The sequence below is a fragment of the Dipodomys merriami genome, unplaced genomic scaffold, assembly GCF_024711535.1.
Source record: "Dipodomys merriami isolate MVZ:Mamm:240054 unplaced genomic scaffold, mDipMer1.0.p SCAF_122, whole genome shotgun sequence".
NCBI lineage: Eukaryota > Metazoa > Chordata > Mammalia > Rodentia > Heteromyidae > Dipodomys > Dipodomys merriami.
The window spans coordinates 1,119,022-1,145,331 of record NW_027202516.1 but is presented as its reverse complement, the minus strand read 5'-3'; the positions used below and the strand labels follow the sequence as shown (position 1 = coordinate 1,145,331).

At 51.9% G+C, this 26,310-nt stretch overlaps 1 protein-coding gene across 9 annotated transcripts in view; it reads right to left on the bottom strand.

The window, feature by feature from the left end:
* Positions 1-26,310, bottom strand: part of Dst (dystonin) — a 311,344-nt gene that overhangs the window by 245,296 nt on the left and 39,738 nt on the right. For all 9 annotated transcript variants that reach the window (XM_070017230.1, XM_070017235.1, XM_070017233.1 and 6 more), the window contains exon 4: positions 4,123-4,330. In XM_070017230.1, the coding sequence (XP_069873331.1) occupies positions 4,123-4,330 (208 nt within the window). The remainder of the gene's footprint in view (positions 1-4,122; positions 4,331-26,310) is intronic.

The following is a 26,310-nucleotide window of genomic DNA, read 5'->3' as shown; positions in this document are numbered from 1 at the left end:
GCGGCCGCGGCGCCCACCCGGGCGGAGCCTCCGCGCGGTGCCCGCTGAGGGCCGGGCCGGGGCCGCGGGCCGGGAGAGCGGCTGCGTCCGCCCGGGAGGCTGCGCGGCGTCTGCGGCATCGCCGGCCGCAGCGGACGCTCCCCGCGGGGGGGGGGGGAAGGCGCGGGGAGGGGGGAGCCCGGCCTGCGCCCCTCGGCCCGCCCCACGCCCGAGGGTTTCTATTCGGGGCCTCCGACAGGTGCCCGGGAGCCGGCGCCGCGCGCGGCTCTCTGAGGGGGGCCGGGCGCGCGGAGGGGTCGCGGGGCGGCGAGGGCCGCGCTCGGACCCCGTGAGGGCCGGGGCTGCGGTCACGGGGGGCTGCGCCGGGCCTGGAGCCCAGCGTGGGGGCGGGGCGTGGTCACGGGGGCGGGGCGGGGGCGGGGCTAACGGGGGTGTGGCTGGAGAGCGGGGTGGGGCGCAGCATAGCCAAGGGGAGCCGCCGCGGGGGCGGGGCCTATCGGGAGGGGCGGGGCATTGCGGGTGGGCGGGGCGGCCAGCATCCCGCACCTCCAGAGCCGCGGCTCCGCCGGCCGCCGCGCGCCGGTTCCCGGGGAGCCAGCGGTGCCCGGGCCGCCGCGCGCCGGTGTCCGGGGCGGACTGGAGTCAGGCTGCGCCGGCGGCCTTCCTGACCAGGCCAGGTTCCTGGGCTCGCGGGGGGCGGGAGGCGGGAGGCGGGGGGACAAGTCCCGGCACCGGGGGAGGAAGCCGGGCCGGCACGCGCCGGCGCACGCGCGCCACGGGCCGGGCCTGCAGACCCGCAGCTCCCCGTCATCCCCGCGGCCCCAGGCCGCCCGCCCCGGTCCTCCGCGAGCCTCTGACGTCAGCGTCACTGCCCACGAGCGCCGCGGGAGCGCGGGAGCGCGGGAGCGGCTGTGGAAATGGCCGAGGGCGACGCTGGGCGCGGGACGCGGCCCGGGGTGTAAAGCGCATGCACGCGCCCTGCCAGCCAACCGCAGAACTACCACAAGCCCACAGCTGCTTTTCCTTCAGGATCCGCTGGGCTGCCGTGGGCTGCAGCCTCAGCCCTGCAAGAGCACTTCCAAAGCACCATCAGCACCCCACAGCGAGCGTGTTCCACAGACAGGCACACTTATAACTGTGTGCATGCATGCACGTGTCCGAGAAGATATGCGGATGGACAGGTGATGTGAGACACACACCTGAGTCGCACACCTGTTACACAGATGACAGCCGCGTGACACCATGGCCAAGGACTGCAACTCTGATGTCACCACACTTCTCGAGAACCTTGGGGTGGCTCCCCACCAGGTCAGAGCACAACCCACGGCCTCAGGTTGCAGGAGACATGCCAACCCTTCCACATGCTAACACCTGTCAGCCTGGGCTGTGGCCTCTCACCCTCTCTCAGCAAGCTCTTAGTCTCAGCTCCTGTGGCACTGCCTGGCAGAAACCTGTCAGGAGCCCCTTCTCCCTCTGGGCCCTGCCCCCCCACCCCCCAGGCTATTAGCTTCTCCGCTGGTGCTTTCAGAATTATGTGCCTGCAGCCGCCACATTCTCCACCATGGCACTCATCACATTAAACTCAGACTTCTCAAAGGCAGGCCTGTGCTGTTCCTCGCTTTCCTGCAGGAGCTCCGGGAGGGAGCACTCATCAAGGTTTCCCACAGACCCGCTGGGCTTTCCGATTCAGGGGACATTTTCACAAACAACTCTCCTGTGGGTTTCCAAAGACGCTCCGCTCCCACCTGCACACACGGACACTGCGGCTGCCCACCCCACATCCGAGCCGCCTCTCCACCTCTCAGAGGGGAAATTTCAAGGAGTGAGTTTCAAGGAGATCATAGAACAGAAATTAGAAGCAGAGGTCTTAATGGCATGATTTCAAGTCATATGCAGCCCTGGCTCCCCTCGGGGAACGGCCTCCTGCCATCTCCCTGAGCGGCCACGGGTGAGCTTGACACAGAGTGCTTCCCCATCATGTAGCTGAGCCACGGCAGGGGTTCAACGGACACCTGTGCCGGAGCCCCAGGCCTACCCCACTAGAGGTATCATTTATGACACACGAAGCCAACACTGAATCTCCAACACTTCTAATTTCCATATCATTCTTGTTTTTGTTCTATTTTTGAAAAATAACTGTCATTTTAAAAGCAGGTGACTTTGAGGTTTCCATACAAACTCCGTGGACAGTTCACAGTGAATCACACACAGCCTCTGCTTTTGCGACACCCACAGTCAGTGAGAACCCCAGTTCTCCTGTTCCTCCCCACCCAGTGCACCCCAGTTCTTCCATTCCATTCCCCCACCCAGTGCACAGTGCACCCCAGTTCTCCTGTTCCATTGCCCCACCCAGTGCACCCCAGTTCTTCCATTCCCCCACATGTGCATAGTGCACCCCAGTTCTTCTATTCTCCCGCACCCCATGCACAGTGCACCCCCGTTTTTCCACTCCCCCACCCTGTGCACCCTAGTTCACGTCACCTCACTCTGATGGACTAGTACCTATCCTCTCTTCACACAACTGTCATTCACACAAAGGGGACATGAACACCCTCCACAGACTCACAGAACAAGCATCCAGTCTTGATGCCCCAGGCTGAGTGCACAAGCACGCGTGCAAACATGTGCATGCACGAGCATGTGTGTGCGCGCGCACACACACACACACACACACGCACACGCCCCTTCCATCTACGTTCCCTTCCTGCTGAGCCAAAGCCTGGCACGGACAGCGTCACCTCTCCCCTGAGCCTTGGGCCTGAGGGAGGCTCCAGCAGATACACACCGGCCTGAGTGACTAAACACTTTTGGCAGGAGTGGGGTGACCCACAGAGCCAAGGCTACGCCAGTCACTGTCACTTGCTGCCACTCCATCTCCACCCCCCTTCCTCCTCCCCTTCCTGCCCCACCCTGCCTGCCTGGGTGAGGCCCGCAGCATCCACAGCAGGAGCAGAAGCCACCAAGGCTGCTGCCCCAGAAACCCAGACTGGAGAATGACTGTCTGGGCCCTGTGTGTTTTTCCCAGAATCAGAAAATCGCAGTGGGGGGACCCTAGGGGGGTTCTCAGCTGCCATGGTGAAGGGAATCTGAACTGGAGGAAGAAAAAGCCTCCACAGGGAAGGGGGGTAAAGAAGGGGGGCAGAAAGTTGAGTAGAAACAGGAGTAGAAAAGGAGGCTTTGACCTCCAGGCTCAGGGGCACAGAAACAAACTCAAAGATACACTGAGCCCTTGCAAGGCCATGGCCAGGTGCGGCACATCCTTGCCTGCCCTGCTGCCGTTCCCGAGAGCGAGAGCGAGGAGGGGAGGTGCTGTGGGAAGTAATGGTCAGGTGCGGAGTGCACGGCTGGCCTGGTACTGAGACTGGAGGCTGAGGTCTGGTGCTCTCCATTTCCACCTGGGTAAACCAAGCCCTTGCTGCTCACTCGGCTTTCACAGGCAGTGCAAGGGAACACCAGGTCGCAGAGAACACAAACACGGTGCCCCCCTTGCATTAATTAATCAGGAAGCAAGCTGGCTCACCCTCAGAGGCACAGGGGACCCAGGCTGCCCTGGACCCAGGAGGCTGATGGAGATGCTGTACACACACACACACACACACACACACACACACACACACACACACACACACACACACACACACACACACACACACACACACACACACTTTAAAGGCATCCAAGTAGCTGAGCTATGCTCTGTCTTCCTGGGTACCAAAACATCTGTCAGTCTACTTGAGTTAGATCTGCATAGCATGGGGGAGGGGAAGGTTAAGCATGATGAAGGCTGCACTCCCAAGGCCTCCAGAGAATGGGCATCTAGGGGTTAACACTTCCATGACGCCTCGCCCCTACGCAGGCGTAAACAGCAAAGTTTAATGCAGATATCTGCAAATGTTTCCTTGCATGTTAGCTAGGTCGTCCGCTCATCCAACCAGAGGGCCCAACCCAACAGCCTCACCACCGCAGGCAGGCAAAGGGCTCTCCGGGTACAAGCAAGCACCAAGTAAACACCCACTCGGCCCTGGCCTCCTGCGGCAGCTCCCAGATAGCCCAGGCCCCAGGGAGCAGGCGTGGGTGTCCCCCGCCCCCGCCCCCGCCCCCGCCCCGGCCCCAGGGACTCACCTGCTATCCTGAGCACGGCCCGCTCCGCGGGGTCCAGCACGGAGCCCCCCTGAATCTTCCTTTTGGATCGCTCATGTTTAGGCAAATTCCAGGGCAAGGTGTCTCCGGGAGCTGGCGACGCGGAGCCAGATTTCTGGCTGAAATCTTCCTCGTCAGAAAAATCCGCAGAGGAGGACATGGAGCAGCGGTAGGACGCGTTCCCGGAGCTCTGGGGGATGACAGGGACACACGCATTAACCCACACCACGGCTCACCGTCACCCCCCCCAGCTCCCCCTCTCCCGCGTCTGGCACCCTGTGGCCGCGTCAGAAAGTTGGGGACACATACACAAAGGAGAACACACTGAAGCCCAGGCTCACCATCTCTGCAAGGCCCAGTCTCCGACCGCAGACACAATGCCAGGCAGCTCCAACGCCCGGAGCTGTGCACAGACGTGTGTGGCCTGCAGCCTGGCCAGCAGCTCACGGAGGACGGGCCCAACAATGAAGGCAGCATCACCAGCCTCCTCACCAATCCGCAGCCTGTGGCTCCCCCACCAGGCCAGGGAGAACGCTGGTGACCAGACTGCTGGTTAATTCATTAAAGCAACCAAGGCCAACTTTCAAAAACAAAGCACAAACGCAGGATGCCGGCTCCTTCCCGTGGCAAGCCACCTCGCCCGGGAGCCTGCCTTGGGCCCGTTTCCAACCCGTGCTCGCTTTATTTAATTCTCTTCATGAGATTGAAGCAGGTTCCCAGAAAGGCGTACGGAGGGGGAAGGGCTGATTCTCAGAAGAGCCTTTTCTTAAGGCTGGAAAAACACAAAGGCTGCCTTCAGAAGCCAGAGGTAGGGCTGGTAAACAAACATCTGAGCTCAACTCAGAGGTCCTGAGATGATTTAAACTTCTCGCCCAGTAATGTAAAGGAGACGGTGAATGCTGACAGAAAGCAGACTTCTGGCCGAGGCTCAGGAAAGCTCAAAGGAGTTGCTTTTACCAGAGTACTTTCCAGGAGGTTAGTCCTCCCTTTATCTAGCTGGAGTAACTCAGGGGTTACATCCTCTGTGTTTAGGGTGTGTGTGTGAGCGAGAGAGAAAAGATGTTTGTTCTTTTCTTCTTCACTGCCATGTCTGAGGAACAGAGCCACCAGCTCCCGAGGGTTTGAAACCAGGGTGCTGAGGACTTGTGAGGTGCATGTAGCTGTAAATAAATAAACAGCCAAGTAGCCTTGCCCACAAAGCGAGATGTGTAAGACTTCCTCCCCCCAAGGTCTCCTGCTACAAGAAACGTCATCATCCTTTAGATTTTGCCTTGTCACGTTCCCAGTGACACACGAGGCAGACGTGGGAGCAGAACGGATCGTTCACATCCGTCATGGCTGCACAGAGCTGCGCACAGCTTTCCCTCCCATCAGTGTGTTCTCTGGGCTCTTCTCGAAATTCACCTTGAGCCCTCTAAGGGGTCACTGTTGTCTGGTGGTAGAAAGGGAGCTGGGCTGAGAACCAGCTGCTCATCCTGTAAGCCTAGCTACTCAGGAAGTTGAGATCTAAGGATCAAGGTTCAAAGCCAGCCTGAGCAGGAAAATCTTAGACTCGGATCTCTAATTAACCAGCAAAAAGCAAGAAGTGAAGGTGTGGCTTAAGTGGTAGTGCACCAGTCTTGAGCAAAAAAGGCCAAGAGACAAGAGCCCAGCCCAAGTTCAGAGCCAGCACCAGCCCCTGAAGGAGGGAGGGACTTCTGTGCCAGCCCATCCTCCATCTTCCTCCAAGAAGCCTCCCGCTTGTTCTTCTGAAGTGCCTGGGTTTCCTGAGGCTGTACTCTAGTGGGAATGGAAATTGGACCGTTTGCCTTTAAGGACAAGCGTAAGGAATAAGAACAACTCCTGTCCAAAGAAACCATTGGTTATTGATTTTCACAGAGCAAATTTCTTTAATGGCCAGAGTCTCAGCTGACTGAACAACAAAATGTGATTTATGCCGTGACACATGCGCTGTTCATCACATGTAGCCAGATGGGAGCAGAGCCGGCCCTGGGCCCTAGGGTGTTAACGGGCACAGTCTCTGCTCTGGTCTCCTTGCTGGTACACACACAGGAAGGGCAGGGCGGACAGGCAGAAGCCCCTTTTGGCAATGTGTCATAGGAAGACACAGAACAACACACAGACACACACAAACACCCGTGTGCATGTGCACACGCGCGTGCACACACACACAATCTCAGGCACAAGGAAGTCATGTATGTTTACAAGCAATAACTTGGCTGGAGAATTTTGACTATTACAACATTGGCTTTTATTCCACAAGAACATTCATGATCACTTCCTTAAAATACCCAGTAAAGACACAGAATGAGGCCCATTTGGACGCCGCAGACAGAGAGCTTTTGCCACAGACGTTTGGAGTTGTGGACCCTGTGGTGCTCTACGTTCTTCCATGGGTTTGAAATGATTTTCTAAGCCATGTTACTAGCCTGGGGTCAGGAGGGACACTATGAGAACACAACCGAATGTTCTCCAACCCCAAGGAAAAGCAATGCTCTCCAACCCAATGTCTGATACCTGGAAGGGAAGATAAAAAAAGGGGGCCCCCATGACCAAAAAGCCCCTGGACCCAGGCTCTCTCCTTATTGCTTGAGATCTGACTCCTGATAAACCAAACCATGCCCACCAATAGGAGATTAATTAAATAAGTTATAGTATATCCCTAGTAGGCATTCTGCAGCGATTAAACATGGTAATCTAAGCCAGGCACCAGTAGCTCATGCCTGTCATCCTAGCTACTCAGGAGGCTGAGATATGAGGATCACAGTTCAAAGTCAGCCCAGACAGGAAAGTTCATGAGACTCTTATCTCCAATAAACGATTCAGAAGTGGCACTGTGGCTCAAGTGGTAGAATGCTAGCCTTGAGCACAAAGAAGCTCAGGGACAGCACTCAGGCCCTGAGTTCAAGCCTGAGAACTACAATAAATAAATAAAAAATAAAGCATAAATGATACTCTACATATGACAACGATTTTTTAAATTATAAAGAATGACTCCTTAAAAGAAGTATGTGAGAGAGAGGGAGATTGAAAGGGGGCTAGAAAGAGATAGAAAAAAAGAGAGAGTAACAGAAAAAAGAGAGACAGAGAGTCAGATAATTACCAGTATATAAGAAAGCAGTGGGTATCTCTAGGTGATGATTAAAATCATGAATACACCTAAGTTTATTTCTTATAATTTTTTTTTTTTTGGTCATGGGGCTTGAACTCTGGGCCTGGGCACTGTCCCTCAGCTCTTGAGCTCAAGGTGAGCACTCTACCACTTGAGCCATAGCACCATTTCAGGTTTTCTAGTGGTCTATTGGAGATAGGAGTCCCACGGTCTTTCCTGCCCAGGCTGGCTTTGAACCGCAATCCTCGGATCTCAGCCTCCTGAGTAGCTAGGATTCCAGGCGTGAGCCACCGGTGCCCAGCTTCTTATAATTTTGAAAGGCTAAGAAAATATATAAAGTGATCAAAAAGAAATGTGTGGAGTGAGCATAGATGTGTGGAGCGATTACCATCGGGGTTGATCAGTGATTTCCACCGTTGGGGTGGGGGCCTAAGGTCACCATGGAGCGGAGCGCTTACGGAGGTTCAGGGGAGGGGAAGCAGGAGCGGCTGGCTCCCCCACACACAGCCTGGCTGAGAGCGCGTGGACCTCTGACCCACCGCCCAGGCGGGGACTGCAATTCCCACGTCAGTGCCTCTCAGCCCCTCATCTGTCATCATCGCTCTGCACAGTGGATGACAAGGAAGACAGGAGAAAGCTAGTCCGTCCACGGGGAAGGGGGAGGGGAGAAAGCAGGCCTGGATCACAGCCTTGTTCACCTTTGGTCTCTTTTTTTATGAGTGCCTCTGAGCTGCCTTTGGATCTACACTGAATGTAAACAAAAACAAAAGCAACACCTGCTAGGCGTGGCAGACCCCAGCTCACCCTGCAGTGTCTTCTGTGGCCTGAGCAGCCAAGCCCTGTTAGCCGCTGGACTGCAATGCTGAGAGCTTCATCTCCTGGCCTAACCGCCAGGCCCTTCTCAGCGTAAAAACACGCCGCCCTCCCACGGTCTCATACATCACGCCACATCTTTGGAGGGGACTGAGCAGTAACTGCTTATTGCATGCCGGTGGGGATGGATCCGAGACTGACGTGGACAGGACGGGCCTCAGGCCCCCACTGGAGCAGAGCCCAGAGGTGTGAGGGGCCGGCGGTCCAGGGAAGTGCTCATGGCTACAAAGCAGTCCCTCCACACCCCTGTACAAACCCGCACGGCCCCGCCCTCCGCCAACAGGGGGGTCATCCGGGAAGCTCTGGAGAAGTCAAAAGCAACACACCAACTTTTAACTCTACAGCAGGGGAAACTATATTAAATATCACAATAACAAACTCTTCTAAAATTGTAAAAGTCCTTCAAAGTTCTCTCTCTCCCCCGCCCCTCCCTGCCTCTCTCTTGCTACAAGTCTATCTTAGACTCATCATAGTAAAAAGGTACAAATAGCCAGGCCTGGTGGTGGAAACGCCTAACACAGAACTCAAAGGCTTGAGCCGGAGGCCCCTGAGTTTGAGACCAGCCTGGGCCACTGAGCACACACACTGTACGGAAAATAAAACGGAAAAACACAATCTTAGAACTGGAGACAGCAAGACTAGTTTACGTTTGACTATCTACAAACAGTCCCTCCAGGGGAAGGACCTTTTAAATAATTTACCTAAGAGAAACACAAACACGTCTCTGCAAATAGCCCCACGGAACACGGAATGCAAGCACCAAGACTGGAACCCACTCTGCTACAGAAGGCACAGCGTAATGGTCTGAGAAAACGCGTACAGCTTTGATTAAAATAGAGGCTCAATGACTGTAAAAGGGAGACTGGGAGGCAGTGCGGGGAAGGGCCAGAGAAAGGGCGTCATGGGGTGAAAAGATCCAAGTACATCATTCCTGTGACGAATGAGGAGATGAACTAAATACTGTTTAAAAGAAGGAACGTATGTGCCTGTTAATGTTTTCAGGAAAGTTTATTGTGTTTAGTGAAGAAAAGTTATTGTTACTCTTGAAAGATGATTATCTCAATAAGAAACAACAAAAACACAGGCTCAAGCCAAAAGAAAAATGCCCACTTTCAACTTGAACAGCAAACAGATTCCTGGAATTTGGTAATTTAAACAAATGATTATAATGTGTTTCATTCTGGATTTACCTCTTACAATATACAGGTCTATGAATGAAGTTATTTAATTATTATTGCATAGAGAAATGGTTTAAGATTCCTGGATAGCATACGCCACTTCCATCTTATAGCTTCAACCACAGCTTCAAAAGACTGGCTTGCAAAAAGTATTGTTCAGGGGGGGAGGGGGGAGGCTGGGAAGGGAGGTGAAGGGTAAACCAAAGGAGGAGGCTGCAATGCTTGGTAAGAAATGTACGCATTATCCTGCCCATGTAATTGTAACCCCTCTGTACAGTATGTTCACAAATAAAATTAAATTAAATTAAAAAAAATAAATAAAAGTGCTGTGAAGAAATAAAAAAAAAGTATTGTTCAGTACAACTGCTTGTGTACTGTTGATCTTGTCGCTTTTTATTGTTTAGGAAACTGAGCATTAACTAAGTCAGTTCAGGCAAATATCTGCTTATGTCAAGGTCTTTTAAATGGACATTTTACAAGTACAGCTAAGTATGTAGAACTATAATGCTAGTTATTGATGGCTACCTTGTATGTTTAATGTATTTTTGTTCCATAATTGTGTAAATCTTTCTAGGAGACAAAGCTGAGGAAGATATGATACCACATAGGAGCCTTCTGAATTAATAATACCTCATTATTATAGGTCTAAGTACATGTGTTCATGATCATGAGAGTAAAGCTTGGTGATTTTCAAAAGAAAAAGAAGAGCAGGGGAGGGCAAGAATAATACAGACTGGAAGAATATGATGGAAGCACATTATTTAACTGTATAGAAATCACAAAGAAATCATTTGTACAATTACTACGGGCTAGTAAAGAATTTTAAAAACATATCTTAAGGAGTCTGATCAAAGTATATTATCACATATAGAAATGTCACACACTCCTCTGTTCAATCATTGTATGTTCATAAACATGTCACAGGCACCCATCCACTGGCTTCTTCCACTGTGGAGTCTGAACTCTAAAGGTGATTAGATAGCCAACTTCTAATTAAATAGTGTCATGGAGGAGGCTCGGACTCCACGTGCTTCAGAGCGAGGATGGGCTATGACAGGCAGGGAAGACGAAGGCTGCACTCACGTGGGCTCTGAGGTACAATAAGAGACCTCTGCAGAGAAGTGTCTGCGGTGTGCATGTCTGTATGCATGCATGCATGCCTGTTCATGTGTGTGACTGTGCGTGTGACGGAAAGGACGGAATCTTGGGTAGTCATGCAACCCTAGGAAAACTGGCTCTTCTGGACCTGGGTGCTTTTCATCTGAGAAACAGGGAAATAACTGCACCTAATGCATTGGGGTGTGATGGCAGAAAAGACGACTCAAGAAAGCTCAGGTAGCTGGGCGCCGGTGGCTCACGCCTGTAATCCTAGCTACTCAGGAGGCTGAGATCTGAGGATCGCGGTTCAAAGCCAGCCCAGGCAGGAGAGACCGTGAGACTCCTATTTCCAATAAACCACTAGAAAACCGGAAGTGGCGCTGTAGCTCAAGTGGTAGAGCGCTCGCCTTGAGCTGAAGAGCTGAGGGACAGCACCCAGGCCCAGAGTTCAAGCCCCACAACCGCCAAAAAAAAAAAAAAGCTCAGGTAGCGCCGGCCTACAGGAAGCATTTGGCAAGTGTGAGCTATCAGGTGGAGCTGTCTGTTCACACCTGTGCATGGGTAGGCTCATACATACATATATACATGCGTAGGTAATCACATAAATGTCGTAGACAGCTGTTGTATGTGAGCTAATATGCCTGCCTCATGCTGCATAACACTGCTCAAAGAATAAAACCCACAGTTTCTACACCTTTCCTTCCCAGGCTTCATGGCTGAGTCTTCTATTCTATTCTTGTACTTTTTCTTTTTTCTCTCACATTGATTGTCAAGATTACAAGAGCCAAGAATTACCCCTGAGACAGATTAGCCAAGAAAAGACAGGGTCTCCCATCAACAATGAGACAAGGTGATGTCTTTATAGTCCTCTGAGCCTCTATCTTCTCTACCTGTCTTTGTTGATGAGACTGCAGAATATCACTTTTGTTAATAGCTTTTAATAGCATACTTCAAATAGCTACTGCTCAAATTAAGTTTTTCATTAAAAACAAACAAACAAATGATGATTGTTATTGCATGGAAGCAAAGTTTGAATCTTTGGCCACCCACCCAGAGCCCAGTGCCATTCCAAGCAAAGCAGGCTGTGTGTGTGTGTGTGCATGCGCGCGTGCACACGTGCGTGTGTGTGTGAATGCAAACAGTCCAAACACTGTGTGACACCCTGAGCAAAGCAGGGCTGTAGTATGTGTGTGTGTGTGTGTGTGTGTGTGTGTGTGTGTGTGTGAATGCAAACAGTCCAGACACTGTGTGACACCCTGAGCAAAGCAGGGCTGTGGTGTGTGTGTGTGTGTGTGTGTGTGTGTGTGTGTGTGTGTGAATGCAAACAGTCCAGATGCCGCGTGACACCCTGAGCAAAGCAGGGCTGTGGTGTGTGTGTGTGTGTGTGAATGCAAACAGTCCAGACACTGTGTGACACCCTGAGCAAAGCAGGGCTGTGGTGTGTGTGTGTGTGTGTGTGTGTGTGTGTGTGTGTGTGTGTGTGTGTGTGTGTGTGTGAATGCAAACAGTCCAGATGCCGCGTGACACCCTGGAATTACATGCCAGGAACAAGGCTGCCAACTCCTCTGAGTGGGATGGGAGGAAGCCTCCCCTCCCAGCGGGCTACACTAGGTAGCTGGGTTTGGGTTGTCTGCAACCTCTCCTCACTCACAAGGGGAGCTGAGCCTCCCCGTTCCTTGTCCTACAGGAAGCACGCTCAGGACAGGAAGCAGAAACTGCCCCCAACAGAATGAATACCTGGTTTTCTCTTCCCTAAGACTAAATCTGCAGCCATTAAGACGAACATCGTGAGGTCTCTGAATGCAGAGACAGTCCCCAGCCTCAAAAAATAAGAAGGCCACTCTGGGCAGGAGGATCACAAATGCACACACGCGTGTGCACACACAGACGTGCACACACACGTGCACGCAGCCTGCACACGCTCCCCAGCACTCCGGTATGGAAGGTTTCCTTTTTCCTTTAGAGATTTTCATTGCTCAGTGAGCTTTCTGTGGGTGAAAAAATTCACACCTGCACTTTGGCTGGGTGAAGCCACCTGACCTGGAGCTGAGAAATGTCTCGACGCAAAGGCAAGCTGCCACAGAAGATGGAGAGAGACTCGGCCTGCTTCCACATTCTTCCTGGCTGGTGCTGTTCCTGGAGCCACCGCCGGCTCCGTCCTAACAGAGGAACCAGCCGCCAGTTCAGAGAGGAATTCAGGCCACCGTGTGATTGCGAAAATCCCCCGTGCTTCCCTCAGTCAGAGTGGACAGCTGGGTCACCCCACGGCGCGAGCCACACACAGATGGTCCGTCCCTCACCTGCCTCGCGGGTCCTCCAGGGAGCCAGCAACATTGATGCGGTGTGACAGTCAGGAGACCCGCTGCCAAACCCCCTCTCCTCCTTCCTCCCCCCCCCCACCTCCTGCAGGAAAGGGAAACAAAACAGGGGAGAGCATCTTGAACTCTCAGCAGTTTCTGGCAACTCTCTGGCAATTTCCTCCAGAAAGAATGCTGTGGTCACCTGAAAGCAATCACCGCCCAAAGCTGAAGAGGCGGGAATGCGGGGGAGCAGAGCTTCTCGCAGGTTGTGTAAATTCTTCCTCTCCTCATTAGGTTGGAGGTGCACGCAGGGAGGACGCACCGGGAATTCCGGGAAGACGCCGCGAGAAGAGTAAGATTCGAACACCAGAGGCAGGAGCTCCAATCCATCTCTTTCTAGCTAGGTAGCTTGCAAGCCCTAAGTAGTCACAACTTTTGTGAGCCTACAATTTTTCAGCTAAACATAGGAATAACACTGTACAGTACTTGCCTAATGAGCTTTAGGCTCTGAGTTTAATTCCCAGTACTTCAAAAAAGAAAAAGAAAAAGAGCCAGGCGCCGGTGGCTCACGCCTGTAATCCAAGCTACGCAGGAAGCTGAGATCTGAGGATCATGGTTCAAAGCCAGCCCAGGCAGGAAAGTCCGTGAGACTCTCATCTCCAATAAACCACCAGATAATGAGAAGTGGTGCTGTGGCTCAAGAGGAGAGCGCTGGCCTTGAGCTGAAGAGCTTGGGGACAGCGCCTAGGCCCAGAGTTCAAGCCCCACGACTGACACAAAAAAAAAGAAAGAAAAAGAAAAAGAATACCTATAGATAGGACTATAGATAGGAACAATTGATCCAACTATTTTTAGACCAAATCTAACAAATAGGAGGACCCCTTCAATGCCAGCTGTTGTTTTGAAAGAGCTGTGCTCAGACGGTCAATCGGATCGAGCGTGCCTACAGCCTTGGCTCAGCAGTCGGGCACCACAGGCCCAAGCTACCAAGGACCTGCAGTCCCATCGTGAGCTGGTCCAGACAACTCACCCAGCAGGCTCATGGAAACAACCGGAACAAGAGGCACACGGTACCCAGCAGGCACTCAGCACACGAGCGCCACGGCGCTCTCACCAACTCTCCCTTCCCGACGACACCGCAGTGTCTTCTGTCCGTCTCCCCCTGCTCTTCTCCAGTCCCAGTCATTGCTTCACAGAAGCCAGACTGGCCGAGCCAAAGACCCCAAAGGGAGAGGGCATCCTGCGCTGGGACCCTCCCACACCCCCAGAGCCCGCTGGCCCTCCGTACTCGGGAGCTGTCCTTAAAGATCAGCTCCTGGAAAGTTCTACTCTAAACACGGATTCTGCCGAAACTTCACCTGATTCTTCTCAGTCTCCCCGCAACTCAGGGCCCCACCTGACAGAGAAGATCCCTGCTGCCACCACCGGACAGCTTGGATCCCTGGCTGACATCACAGGTCTTCCCTGATATCACAGGTCCCCCATAACATCACAGGCCCCCCCTGACATCACAGGTCCCCCCTGACATCACAGGTCCTCAGCTGACATCACAGGTCCCCCTGACATCACAGATCCCTGGCTGATATCACAGATCCCCCCTGACATCACAGGTCCCTGGCTGACATCACAGGTCCCTGGCTGACATCACAGGTCCCTGGCTGACATCAGAGGTCCTCAGCTGACATCACAGGTCCCCCGACATCACAGGTCCCTGGCTGACATCACAGGTCCCCCCTGATATCACAGGTCCCCAGGTGACATCACAGGTCCCCCTGACATCACAGGTCCCTGGCTGACATCACAGATCCCCCATAACATCACAGGTCCTCAGCTGACATCACAGGTCCCCCCTGACATCACAGATCCCCCCTGACATCACAGATCCCCAGCTGACAGCTCAGGGCCCCACCCCACTGTTATCTGTTGATGGTTCCCTGGCCGGCTGGTAGGCACCAGGACTCCAGGACTTCCCTTGGTCCGCTGCGGTCCTGACACTGGGTGCATTGGAAATAAACCAGCGGCAGGTGTTCAGCAAACATTTGTGGAACAGAGAAAGGATAACAGAACTTCATAAATGCACTGACATCACCTACCACGTACTAGGAACTCAATAAACGCCACTCCCTTCAGGAACTGTTCTCCCTGTCTCTCGGTCAGTGCTGCAGCTCTCCCTGTCTCTCAATACTGCAGCTCTCCCTGTCTCTCAATACTGCAGCTCTTCCTGTCTCTCAATACTGCAGCTCTTCCTGTCTCTCAATACTGCAGCTCTTCCTGTCTCAATACTGCAGCTCTCCCTGTCTCAATACTGCAGCTCTTCCTGTCTCTCAGTCAGTGCTGCAGCTCTTCCTGTCTCTCAGTCAGTGCTGCAGTATCTGCTCTGAAGTTTGTCATGAAACCAGACGTTCGAAGCATGTGGTCTCCTCTTCCACAAAAATCAAACTTCCCTGCGAGCTGACCGTGGGAAGCAGGGCTGAGGCTGGCGGCGCACGCACGAGCTGGTCGTGGAGAGCAGGACTGAGCTGGCTGCAGCCCCGGGAGGTGGCAGTGCTCAGCACCCCTGGTTCAGACTCAACATCAACTACAACCAGGCCACCGAGTCTCCCTAAACTTGGCTTTTCTAAATCACCAGAAAGAAAATCTTCCTCCTGGGATGCTGTCAGAATTAAATGAGTTGATGTCCACCTCCTAGCCCAGGGCCCGGCTCACAGAGGAACTTAGGAAACGCCAGCTGCGCATGATGATTCATTCGCATCAAACCAAGAACTCTACTGATGTGAAAGGCAGGGGTCCTTCGAGCCTGCTTTTGTACCGTGTCATTTGTGGTTTTCTCCGGAGCTACAGAGAGCTAATGAAGTTCCAAAATAGTTTGTAATAGCATTAAAAAAAGAAAGAGTTGTTTGTTAAAAACAGAACAACAAAAGCAAACCCAGCCCTCTCATCTCAGAAAAGCCCTTTTACTTCCTTGGTATCTTGAGCCCTCTGCGTTTCAGACTTCCTGGTTCTTTTTGCTCTAATAAACAGACAAGTTTGCTGGAAGATACGGTGATTATCCAGGCTGTAGAAATAAACAGGATATGTGCGTGGCCGCCCAGTACTCCCATTCATTCCAAAGGTTATTTATATAACATTGCTTCAGTTTTATAAATCAATGTTATAGATGCACTTATTTTACAAAACACTATGCATAAAAAGAACTGAAAAATGGCTCGGTACCTGAGGCCTCTCTGCAGGGAGACAAAGCAGCTCCTGAGAGAGAGAGAGAGAGAGAGAGAGAGAGAGAGGGAGGGAGGGAGAGAGAGAGAGAGAGAGAGAGAGAGAGAGAGAGAGAGAGGGAGGGAGGGAGGGAGGGAGAGAGAGAGAGAGAGAGAGGGAGAGAGGGAGGGAGGGAGAGGGAGGGAGAGAGAATGGCAAGGATGCTCGCTCAGCGGAGAAGTCCTGCCTCCCTGAGCCCCGCCCCTTCTGTCTTCTTTCTCCAACTGACCACAGGAGCACTGAGGACAAGGTTTTTAAAGTCTCTCAACGGCCCAAAAAGCCACCATCTCTAATGCTCCTTTGGTATCCAAATTTCAATACCTTTTCATGTTGTCAAGTTTATGAAGAGCCTCTTCACGCATCCACTGAGCTATGTTTAAAGCTAGGGGTCAAGTGACAAGCTACACAGAACAGTGTATGTGACAGGGAAAAGACAAAATACCTCTCACTCTCCCTTCAAACAACAACAACAAAAAGTATGTTTTAAATAATAATAGCTTAGCCGGGTGCCAGTGGCTCATGCCATAATCCTAGCTACTCAGGAGGCTGAGATCTGAGGATCAAGGTTCAAAGCCAGCCCGGGAGAAAAGTCTGTGAGACTCTTATCTCCAATCAAAACCACTAGAAAACCAGAAGTGTGCTGTGGCTCAAGCGGTAGAACGCTTGCCTTGAGCTGAAGAGTGCAGGGACAGTGCCCAAGCCCAGAGTTCAAGCCTCACGACTGACCAAAATAATAATAATAACTTTTACAAAGTTAATTTCCAAAAATAAACAAATAATGAAATACACCCAGTTTGATGCTCAAGTCAGAGATCAGGAGATCATGGTTTCAGGATAATCCCAGCAAACAGAAGTTTGCAGGACTCCATCTCAATCAATGGCTGGGCAACTAGGTCATTCCTGTGATCCTGGTACAGGAGCTGCGCAGGGTTTGGGGCAGGAAGATCACAGTCCGGACTGGCCCGTGAGCCTCTCCCGAAAATAACCTACAGGAGGTGCAGGAGGCCCGGCTCAGGTGGCAGACGCTCTGCCCAACAAACGGGAGCCGAGTTTCACCCCAGTGCCACCAAACAAGAAAATCCCTTGGTGACCAGAATTTCTACTTCATACTACATTTGATTTTATCATAAAAATATTAAATGTTTGTCTATTTGAGGTTTTACATTCAATTCTGATTTTTAAAACACTGTGCAGCTAACACTGGACAGCGCTGAGTATGGTAGTGCACATGTATATTCTCAGAATTTGGGAGACAGAAACAGGATCAAATCTGAGGCTAGCCCAGGCTACACAGCAAAACCCTGCCCCCCAAAAAACAGAGAAAGAAAGGGAAGGACCGGCTTTGGCCTGACTGAAACGATACAAATAGACTGAGCTTTGACACTGACACTAAGTGGGTCAGGACAGGATTTTCCGCCCCTCTGAGCTCTACTCTCCTGGGATACAGGAGGTGCTGCGTTGTGGGCTTCGCAGGCGGGGATCGGCGGCCCAAGGAAAGGACGTCACTCCGGAAATGAGAATGGGCGCGGTGACAGCCACATCCAGGTCTCACCCTAGGTGGCTCGGGGAAAAGCGAGCGAGGTGGCACTCGGGGGCGGACTTGGCTGGACGGGCACCGCCGTGCAGCGCCCGCATGCGTCACAGAAGCGAGGCCACCGTGGACCGGACAGCACAGAGGGCTTCCAACACACTGGTCTGCACACACACGCACGGGAGCTGGACATTCTAGATAACCAAGGAAGTTGCAGGAAGAGGAGAGAAAGAAAGAGGCACAGAGAGACAGAGACAGAGAGAGAACAGAAGCAGAGCTGCAGAATCGCCCCGCTGACGCCCTGGAGCGACCTCACCCCATGATGAGGAGCCCCTGTCAGGGGCCGGACAAAACCAAAAGCACCATCTAGAAAAACAAAGTGAGAATGCCGGCCGACAGGCCGTGTGCACGTGCGCACGCTGCTCCACCTCCAGTTGGAGGCCAGATGAGGAGCCACCGCCGTCCCCACACGCGGTCCTCCCACCTTTCACCCCCGTCCAGCCTGAAAAGCTCTAGAGCTGAGAGTTTAAGGTTAGATTTCCCTGAGTTAATAGAAACCCGGCACAGATAGATGAGCCCCCCCTTGGAAACAAAACGCACCTTCAGCCGGAGCCTCAACACCGGCCACAGATAAAGTTCAGTCAAACATAAATTCTTAATAGCCCCCAAACCTTCAGTGAAACATGACCGCCGGGAAAGGACAGAACACACACACACACACACACACACACCATTCCAGGACAGAACACACACACACACACACACACACACACACACACACACACACACACACACACACACACACACACACACACACACACACACACACACACACACACACACACCATTCCAGGTCTGCATCGAAATCAAACACTGTTTATATGCTTTAAAAAAAAAATCAGAGGGGCTGGGAAGGTGGCTCAGTGGTAGAGCGCTTGCCTTGCATGCATGAGACCCTGGGTTCGATTCCTCAGCACCACATAAGCAAAAAGAAAAAAGCCGGAAGAGGAGCTGTGGCTCAAGTGGTAGAGTGCTAGTCTTGAGCTGAAGAGCTGAGGGACAGCGCCCGGGCCCAGAGTTCAGGCCCCACGACCAGACCCAAAAAAATAAAAATCAGAAAAGGGTATCAAAAGTAGAAGTTGGGACACAATACATTCCTATAAACAACGACTCAGTGAACAGGAAATGCATGAAGAAGTCACAAATCAGCGAGAAAATCACAAAGAACTCAAGGAGCAGGGGCAGGGGGAACTGGGGAGACCTGTTATGCAGAAGAGGAAGCAGGGTTGGCAGGGGAACGTGGGAGTCGAACCAGCATCAGTACTGAGGGTAAAGACAATCAGGGCTAGCACGAGATCTAACAGGTTACATGAGATTTAACAGGCAACGGTTTACAAAACCTAGTATTACACGGTGTTTGAAAGACCATGGCTCCTCATGCTTGCTGAGCCAGTGCTGACAACGTAGGACAAATACTCTGAAAGATGGATGCCACTGGCTTTACACCTGAACTGTCATGAATAACCCACGGTTGAGCAATTCCAAGAAACAAACACTGAGAAGCACTCTCGCGCACCGCGCACCGCGCGCCGTGAGGCTTGAGCAGGAAAGCCTGCGCGACGTTCGCTCAACAAAACCTGGGGCACCAGAGCCCTCCGCCTCGGCGGCGCCCAGACCAAGAGCCACCAGTCAACGGAAAGAGTGAGCAGCGAGCGAAGGCAGCAGCCTCGCGGCTGAATGTCGCAAACACAGTGCCAGGGGAGGCAGGGAGCCGCAACGCGTCATCACGTAAACTTCTCATGAAGTTGAAACAGCAGAGTGTTTAAAGCGTGAACTTTTTAGGAATACCTAGAGACTCTAAAACTGAAAACAGAAGACTGTGCCAAGATGGTGGATCAGAATGTAGGAAGAGGAGACCCTGTAGCGAGCTTCGTGGGCGTGGAGGCCCGGGGTCTTTACCACGGATACTTACTACACAGAGCAACAGAAGAGGGCGATGCACGAGCCAACAGGACCTTCCACGGTCTCCCTTCTCTTCTCCTCCTGACATCTTTCTAATCACCCTCTGCCACCTAACCCCGTTCAGCCTAGCTTAGGGCAGTGCCTTCGGGAGCGCCTCTCAGCCGCCACCCGCAGTCCCAGCTGCACAGGCCGCTCCTCCTGCACAGCCGTCTCCCCAGCGTCACACCACCCCCTTCTCTGGGATGTTCATGTCTAGCTCATTGCTGCTTCTCCAACGTGAATGTTGTGATCATCTGAGAAGAGTTGCACATTCATGTGGACAGTCCACCAACCCCGCAGACATCCACACGGACGGTCCACCAACCCCGCAGACATCCACAGACAGTCCACCAACCCCGCAGACATCCACACAGACAGTCCACCAACCCCGCAGACATCCACACAGACAGTCCACCAACCCCGCAGACATCCACACAGACAATCCACCAACCCCGCAGACATCCACACAGACAGTCCACCAACCCCGCAGACATCCACACAGACAGTCCACCAACCCCGCAGACATCCACACAGACAGTCCACCAACCCCACAGACATCCACACAGACGGTCCACCAACCCCACAGACATCCATACAGACGGTCCACCAACCCCGCAGACATCCACAGACAATCCACCAACCCCGCAGACATCTATACGGACGGTCCACCAACCCCGCAGACATCCACACAGACAGTCCACCAACCCCGCAGACATCCACAGACAATCCACCAACCCCGCAGACATCTATACGGACGGTCCACCAACCCCGCAGACATCCACACAGACAGTCCACCAACCCCGCAGACATCCACACAGACAGTCCACGAACCCCGCAGACATCCACACAGACAGTCCACCAACCCCACAGACATCCACACAGACAATCCACCAACCCCACAGACATCCACACAGACAATCCACCAACCCCGCAGACATCCACATGGACAGTCCACCAACCCCACAGACATCCACATGGACAGTCCACCAACCCCGCAGACATCCACATGGACAGTCCACCAACCCCGCAGACATCCACACAGACAATCCACCAACCCCACAGACATCCACATGGACAGTCCACCAACCCCGCAGACATCCACACAGACAGTCCACCAACCCCGCAGACATCCACATGGACAGTCCACCAACCCCGCAGACATCCACACAGACGGTCCACCAACCCCACAGACATCCATACAGACAGTCCACCAACCCCGCAGACATCCACACAGACAGTCCACCAACCCCGCAGACATCTATACGGACAGTCCACCAACCCCGCAGACATCCACACGGACGGTCCACCAACCCCACAGACATCCACACGGACGGTCCACCAACCCCGCAGACATCCACACAGACAGTCCACCAACCCCGCAGACATCCACACAGACAGTCCACCAACCCCGCAGACATCCACACGGACGGTCCACCAACCCCACAGACATCCATACAGACAGTCCACCAACCCCGCAGACATCCACACAGACAGTCCACCAACCCCACAGACATCCATACAGACAGTCCACCAACCCCGCAGACATCCACACAGACAATCCACCAACCCCGCAGACATCCACACAGACAATCCACCAACCCCGCAGACATCCACATGGACAGTCCACCAACCCCACAGACATCCACACAGACGGTCCACCAACCCCGCAGACATCCACATGGACAGTCCACCAACCCCGCAGACATCTATACGGACAGTCCACCAACCCCGCAGACATCCACACGGACAGTCCACCAACCCCGCAGACATCTATACGGACAGTCCACCAACCCCACAGACATCCACACAGACAGTCCACCAACCCCGCAGACATCCACATGGACAGTCCACCAACCCCGCAGACGTCCACATGGACAGTCCATCAGCCCTGCAGACATCCACACGGACAGTTCATCAGCCCTGCAGACACCCATGTGGATGAATAACACAACCCCGCAGACGTGCATGTGTCACCCAACCCCTTGGCTGCAAAGCCATGCCCTGCTCCTTCCTCTTCGGCCAGCCCCTGCACAGCCCCATTTTGAAGGATGCCATCCCAGGAGGAAGAACCAACTCTGAACCCTCTCATCCTGCTCCAACAGCATGGCCGTCAGGGTCCAGATCTCCAGGTCTATTTCTCCTCTTCAAGCTAACCCTGACCTCCAAGCCAACTCTGACCTCCAAGCTAACCCTGACCTCCAACCTAACCCTGACTTCCAACCTAACCCTGACCTCCAAGCTAACCCTGACCTCCAAGCCAACCCTGACCTCCAACCTAACCCTGACCTCTAAGCCAACCCTGACCTCCAAGCCAACCCTGACCTCCATCCTAACCCTGACCTCTAAGCCAACCCTGACCTCCAAGCCAACCCTGACCTCCATTTCCTGGTTGGATCCACTCCAGAGGTGAGGACTTCCTGTTCTTCCTTATCCACCCACATGATGCATCCATGTCCCAGCCACTCCTCCAGAGTCACCGATTCCATCCTCCATCTCTCCAGAGTCACAGATTCCATCCTCCATCTCTCCAGAGTCACCAATTCCAACCTCCATCTCTCCAGAGTCACCAATTCCAACCTCCATCTCTCCAGAGTCACCGATTCCATCCTCCATCTCTCCAGTCATAGATTCTACCCTTCATCTCTCCAGAGTCATTGATTTCCATCCTCCATCTCTCCAGAGTCACTAACTCCATCCTCCATCTCTCCAGATTTACCAATCCCATCCTCCATTTCTCTAGAGTTACCAATCCAATCCTCTATCTCTCTAGAGTTACCAAGTCCATCCTCCATCTCTCCAGTCATTGATTCCATCCTCCAGAGTCACCCATTCCATCCTCCATCTCTCCCGAGTACTGATTCCATCCTCCATCTCTCCAGAGTCATTGATTCCATCCTCCATCTCTCCAGATTTACCAATCCCATCCTCCATCTCTCTAGAGTCATCAATTCTTTCTCCCATCTTATACCAGCTGAAAGATTCCCTTATCTCCCAACCCCACTGCCAAAATGCTCCAACTCTGAGCAAACATACAACAAGCCCTGAAAACAGCACACCACAAAAACTGTGGTACCTGGACTCTTCTCTCCATTACCCCAGTCACCGACTGTCCACCTCTCCTCGCTTCTCCTCTCATCCTCTCCCCTCCCCTCTCCTCTCCTTGTCCTTCCTCCTGTGGTACTGGAATCAGAGCAGAGCCTCATGCTTGCCAAGCAAGTGCTCTACCACTTGAACCATGTCTTCCACCCCTTTTCCCCTTTTCACAGCAGGGTCCTCCTTCATGCCCGCTGTGCTGTGCTCCTCCCACTGTGCTCCCAGTGTCAAGGGGGTGATGGGTGCAGGCCACGGAGCCCGGCCACGGAGGCCGGTCACGGAGCCCGGTCACAATGTTCCCTGTGCTTAGCATTAAAAACATTCTTGTTGAGCTGGTCTCACACCTCATTCTCCACCTCCTCGCCACCAGGATGACACGCCTGAGCCACCATGCCTGGCTCTACCTTGTATTTCTTAAGGTGTTTATCTTCATGGTTCTAAAAATATGCACGTATCTGAGCTGTATCAAAGTTCACTGAATATAGATATCTACTTACTTCCTACGGTGGAGATAAGATTCAGTGGTTTTTTTAAGGTATTTTTTGCTTAAGTCCAGGTTTAGTTCCATGGTAATAAGATTTACTGCTGAATTAAACAGCATACTATAAGAAATCTCCCTGCATATTAAATCTACGATAGATGAATTCACACAACATCACTCCCCCACATCCGACAGCCAAGGAACCCAAGCCATAGAGAAGCCACTAACTCACCAAGCTAGTAATTGCTGCAACCAGAATTTAAATCTGTAGCACAGATCCAGAATGCACAGTCCACACCCTGCCAAAACCCCACGCAAAGGCTTGCTAGAGGGTTTGTCTAACCAGGAGCAAAATTAAACTGGACCCAGCCCATTAATAAAATAAGTGATACTGCAGCACATGAGGAAAGAAAATCGAGAGCAGGTGGCTCTCGAAGGAGCAGGGAAGCGCACTGTCACCATGAGTGGGCCTGAGATTTTCTTTTCTCCACCAATGTTCACTGACCTCTCACCTTACAACTTTTCCTTATAAATGAAGGCTGAGCTCACTAATGATTCATTATTAAATAGCTATTAAAATCCCAGGAGTCCTTGGGGCTGAGAGTTAGAAGACAAAGCACATGTCTTCCTCTGAGGTAACATAATTCTCGTCATTGTTAAGGTCAGAGGCGGCCCGAAGCGCAGTGAAAAGCGACTTGGAGCTCTGATGCCATTCTGAGAAAACCCTGCTGCTGTCACTCCATCTGGCTCGCAGTTAGAGAGGTGGTTTAAAGCATCAGTTAATGCTAGGTGCCGGTGGCTCACACCTGTAATCCTGAGATCTGAGGATCGTGGGCAGGAAAGTCCACGAGACTCTTATCTCCAAATAAACTCCTCAGAAAAAGCTGGAAGAAGAAGAAAAAAAAAAAGGCTGGCAGTGGCACTGTGGCTCAAAATAGTAGAGCGTTAGCCTTGAGCACAAAGAGGCTCAGGGACAGAGCCCCGGCCCTGAGTGTTGTATAAATGAAATACAAAAACGTTTTCCATTCAAAATCAAGTAAGTAAATAAAGGAATAATTGGGAATAACTACAAGTATAATGCAAACAGTAAGTAACTGCCAGGCAGCGCCCAGCATCCGTCTCCTCTCCACCTCCACCCTCAGGACCCTCAGGGTCCCTCTGTGAGAACCAGAGCCACGCTGCTTCTGCAGGCTGTGGCCGGCATTCTCAGACTGGCCCAGCACACACAGTCTTCCATTCCAGAACAGGCAGTGGTGCAGATGCCGAAACACACCGATCATGTGGTCATTTCACCTTTATGGGAGGAAGAAAATCTCTAATTCATTACAGTAGAAGAAACCAGCCTAACTTATTAAATAGGCAATAATTGCTTATTTCATGGAGACAAAAAGAGCACCAAGTGGAAGGAGGGAAAGCAAGGAGAGCCAAGAGCCCTGGCTGGTCATTTTTCTGAGACCCTTGTCTGAATCCCTGAAGAGCTGCTGGGCTCAGGGCACCTTGCACAGCCTGGGCTCAGCTCGGATGGATGAGAGCTGCCTTGGGACAACTGCCCTGAAGGCTCAGGACAAAGGCTCAGTGCTCAACAGTGTTTAACCTCTTTGGAATGCAGAATGAGGAGAAAGGCCTGAAAAGTAATGCCACAATTGATTGTAATCAGTTCAGGGAAAATGCTTATGCTGATGACTAAGAAAAATGGGTTTCCTTCCAACTCGGATGCTGGTCCTTTAAAAATAATTGTTTTTTTTTTTTTTTAATGGCACGAAAGCACATGCTCCTTTTAAGAAATTTATTTCTTCTTCATACATCTATACCTGGCCGTCCAGTTTTAAGAACCCATCTAGCAAATTAACTTTTTTAAAAAAAAATACCACACTTTCAACTACTCACCTTCATTTCTTATTGATCTAAAATAAAATGAAATTTCCAGACATTTCTAAAGCACTGGACAAATAACAGCTTCAAACTTCCTTCATGAATAACTGGCTGGCCCGTCTGTTTTGTGTAGAAGTAGAAGCAGCAGAATGGGAGCAAAAGCAAAAGCCCACCCTGGAATTCCTTCTCCTGAGTGAACAGCCGTCGAATGGAAAGTGATGTCAATACTCAAGATTGCTCAGATCGATCAGGCAACTCAATAGCTTGCATCTTAGCCATCATCAAAGTTTTATGGGCTCCCCAAGAAGACAGAAGCCTAATTTGCAGGGATAAAATAACAAGGGAAGAGAAGAATTCTACTTGCTGTGAAAAAGTAATTCTTTAAGCCAGGACTCATTCTCCTCCGAGCCAGCAGAGTCAGACTTGTGTTTTGAAAGTTTGGTTCCAGTAATAATTCCACTCACGTATCAATAAATCTTCCAAGAACAAAAGTCCTTCGCGAGGTAAGATGGAACAATATACTTACATAATTCCTATCTACTTTACTTCTTTTGCTCAAGTCTTAAATCATGAGTGCATTTTAGATGCCACTCGCCAATATTGTTTTTCAAATGTTCTAAGTAAAAAACAACAACAACAACAACAAATAAGCATTTGGGGATGGCATAGAGGAGCTCAAAGAAGGTTATATTTTGGAAAATTAAGAATTATACCTAGCAGAGAAAGATCAAAGCAATGGGCCATATGCATAGAAAAGAACCGATATTCAGTATAATTAACTTGTCCTCATTCCAACTATGGAAACATAGGAGGTTTTATCACAGACAGCACTGAAGCTGGGCTGGTCTCTGAGTCAGGTTCAAACGTGGTCCTGCCTCTGCCTCCGAGGCCCTGGGACTGCAGGGATGTACCAGGGTGCCCGGCTACACGTCACCTGATGTTTCTATAAACTCCTTTTAAAGTTGCATACTAAAAACTTTATGAAAAAAAAGTAGTGGAACAGGTGAGTAGAGTGTTACGAAAGCCTAACCTGGATGCTCCTGGTTTGGTTTGGCTTTTCTCCTAACCTGGATGCTCCTGGTTTGGTTTGGCTTTTCTCCCAACCGAGGGTTTGAACTCAGCACTCCCATTTGCCCGGCTTGCTGGTTCCACTACTAAAGACGAGGCCTGCAGCCTGGACTTCCTCTGGTTATTTTGGAGATGGAATATTGCAAACTTTTTGCCTTGGCTGGCTTTGAACCTAGATCCTTCAGATCTCAGCCTTCTGTGTAGCTAGGATTATAGACCACTACAACAACCTGGAGTGCTTCATATGACGTCATTCAGATAAATAATCTGGGTTGCCGCAGCTGGCTTATTCTTATCCCAGCTCCAAGCCA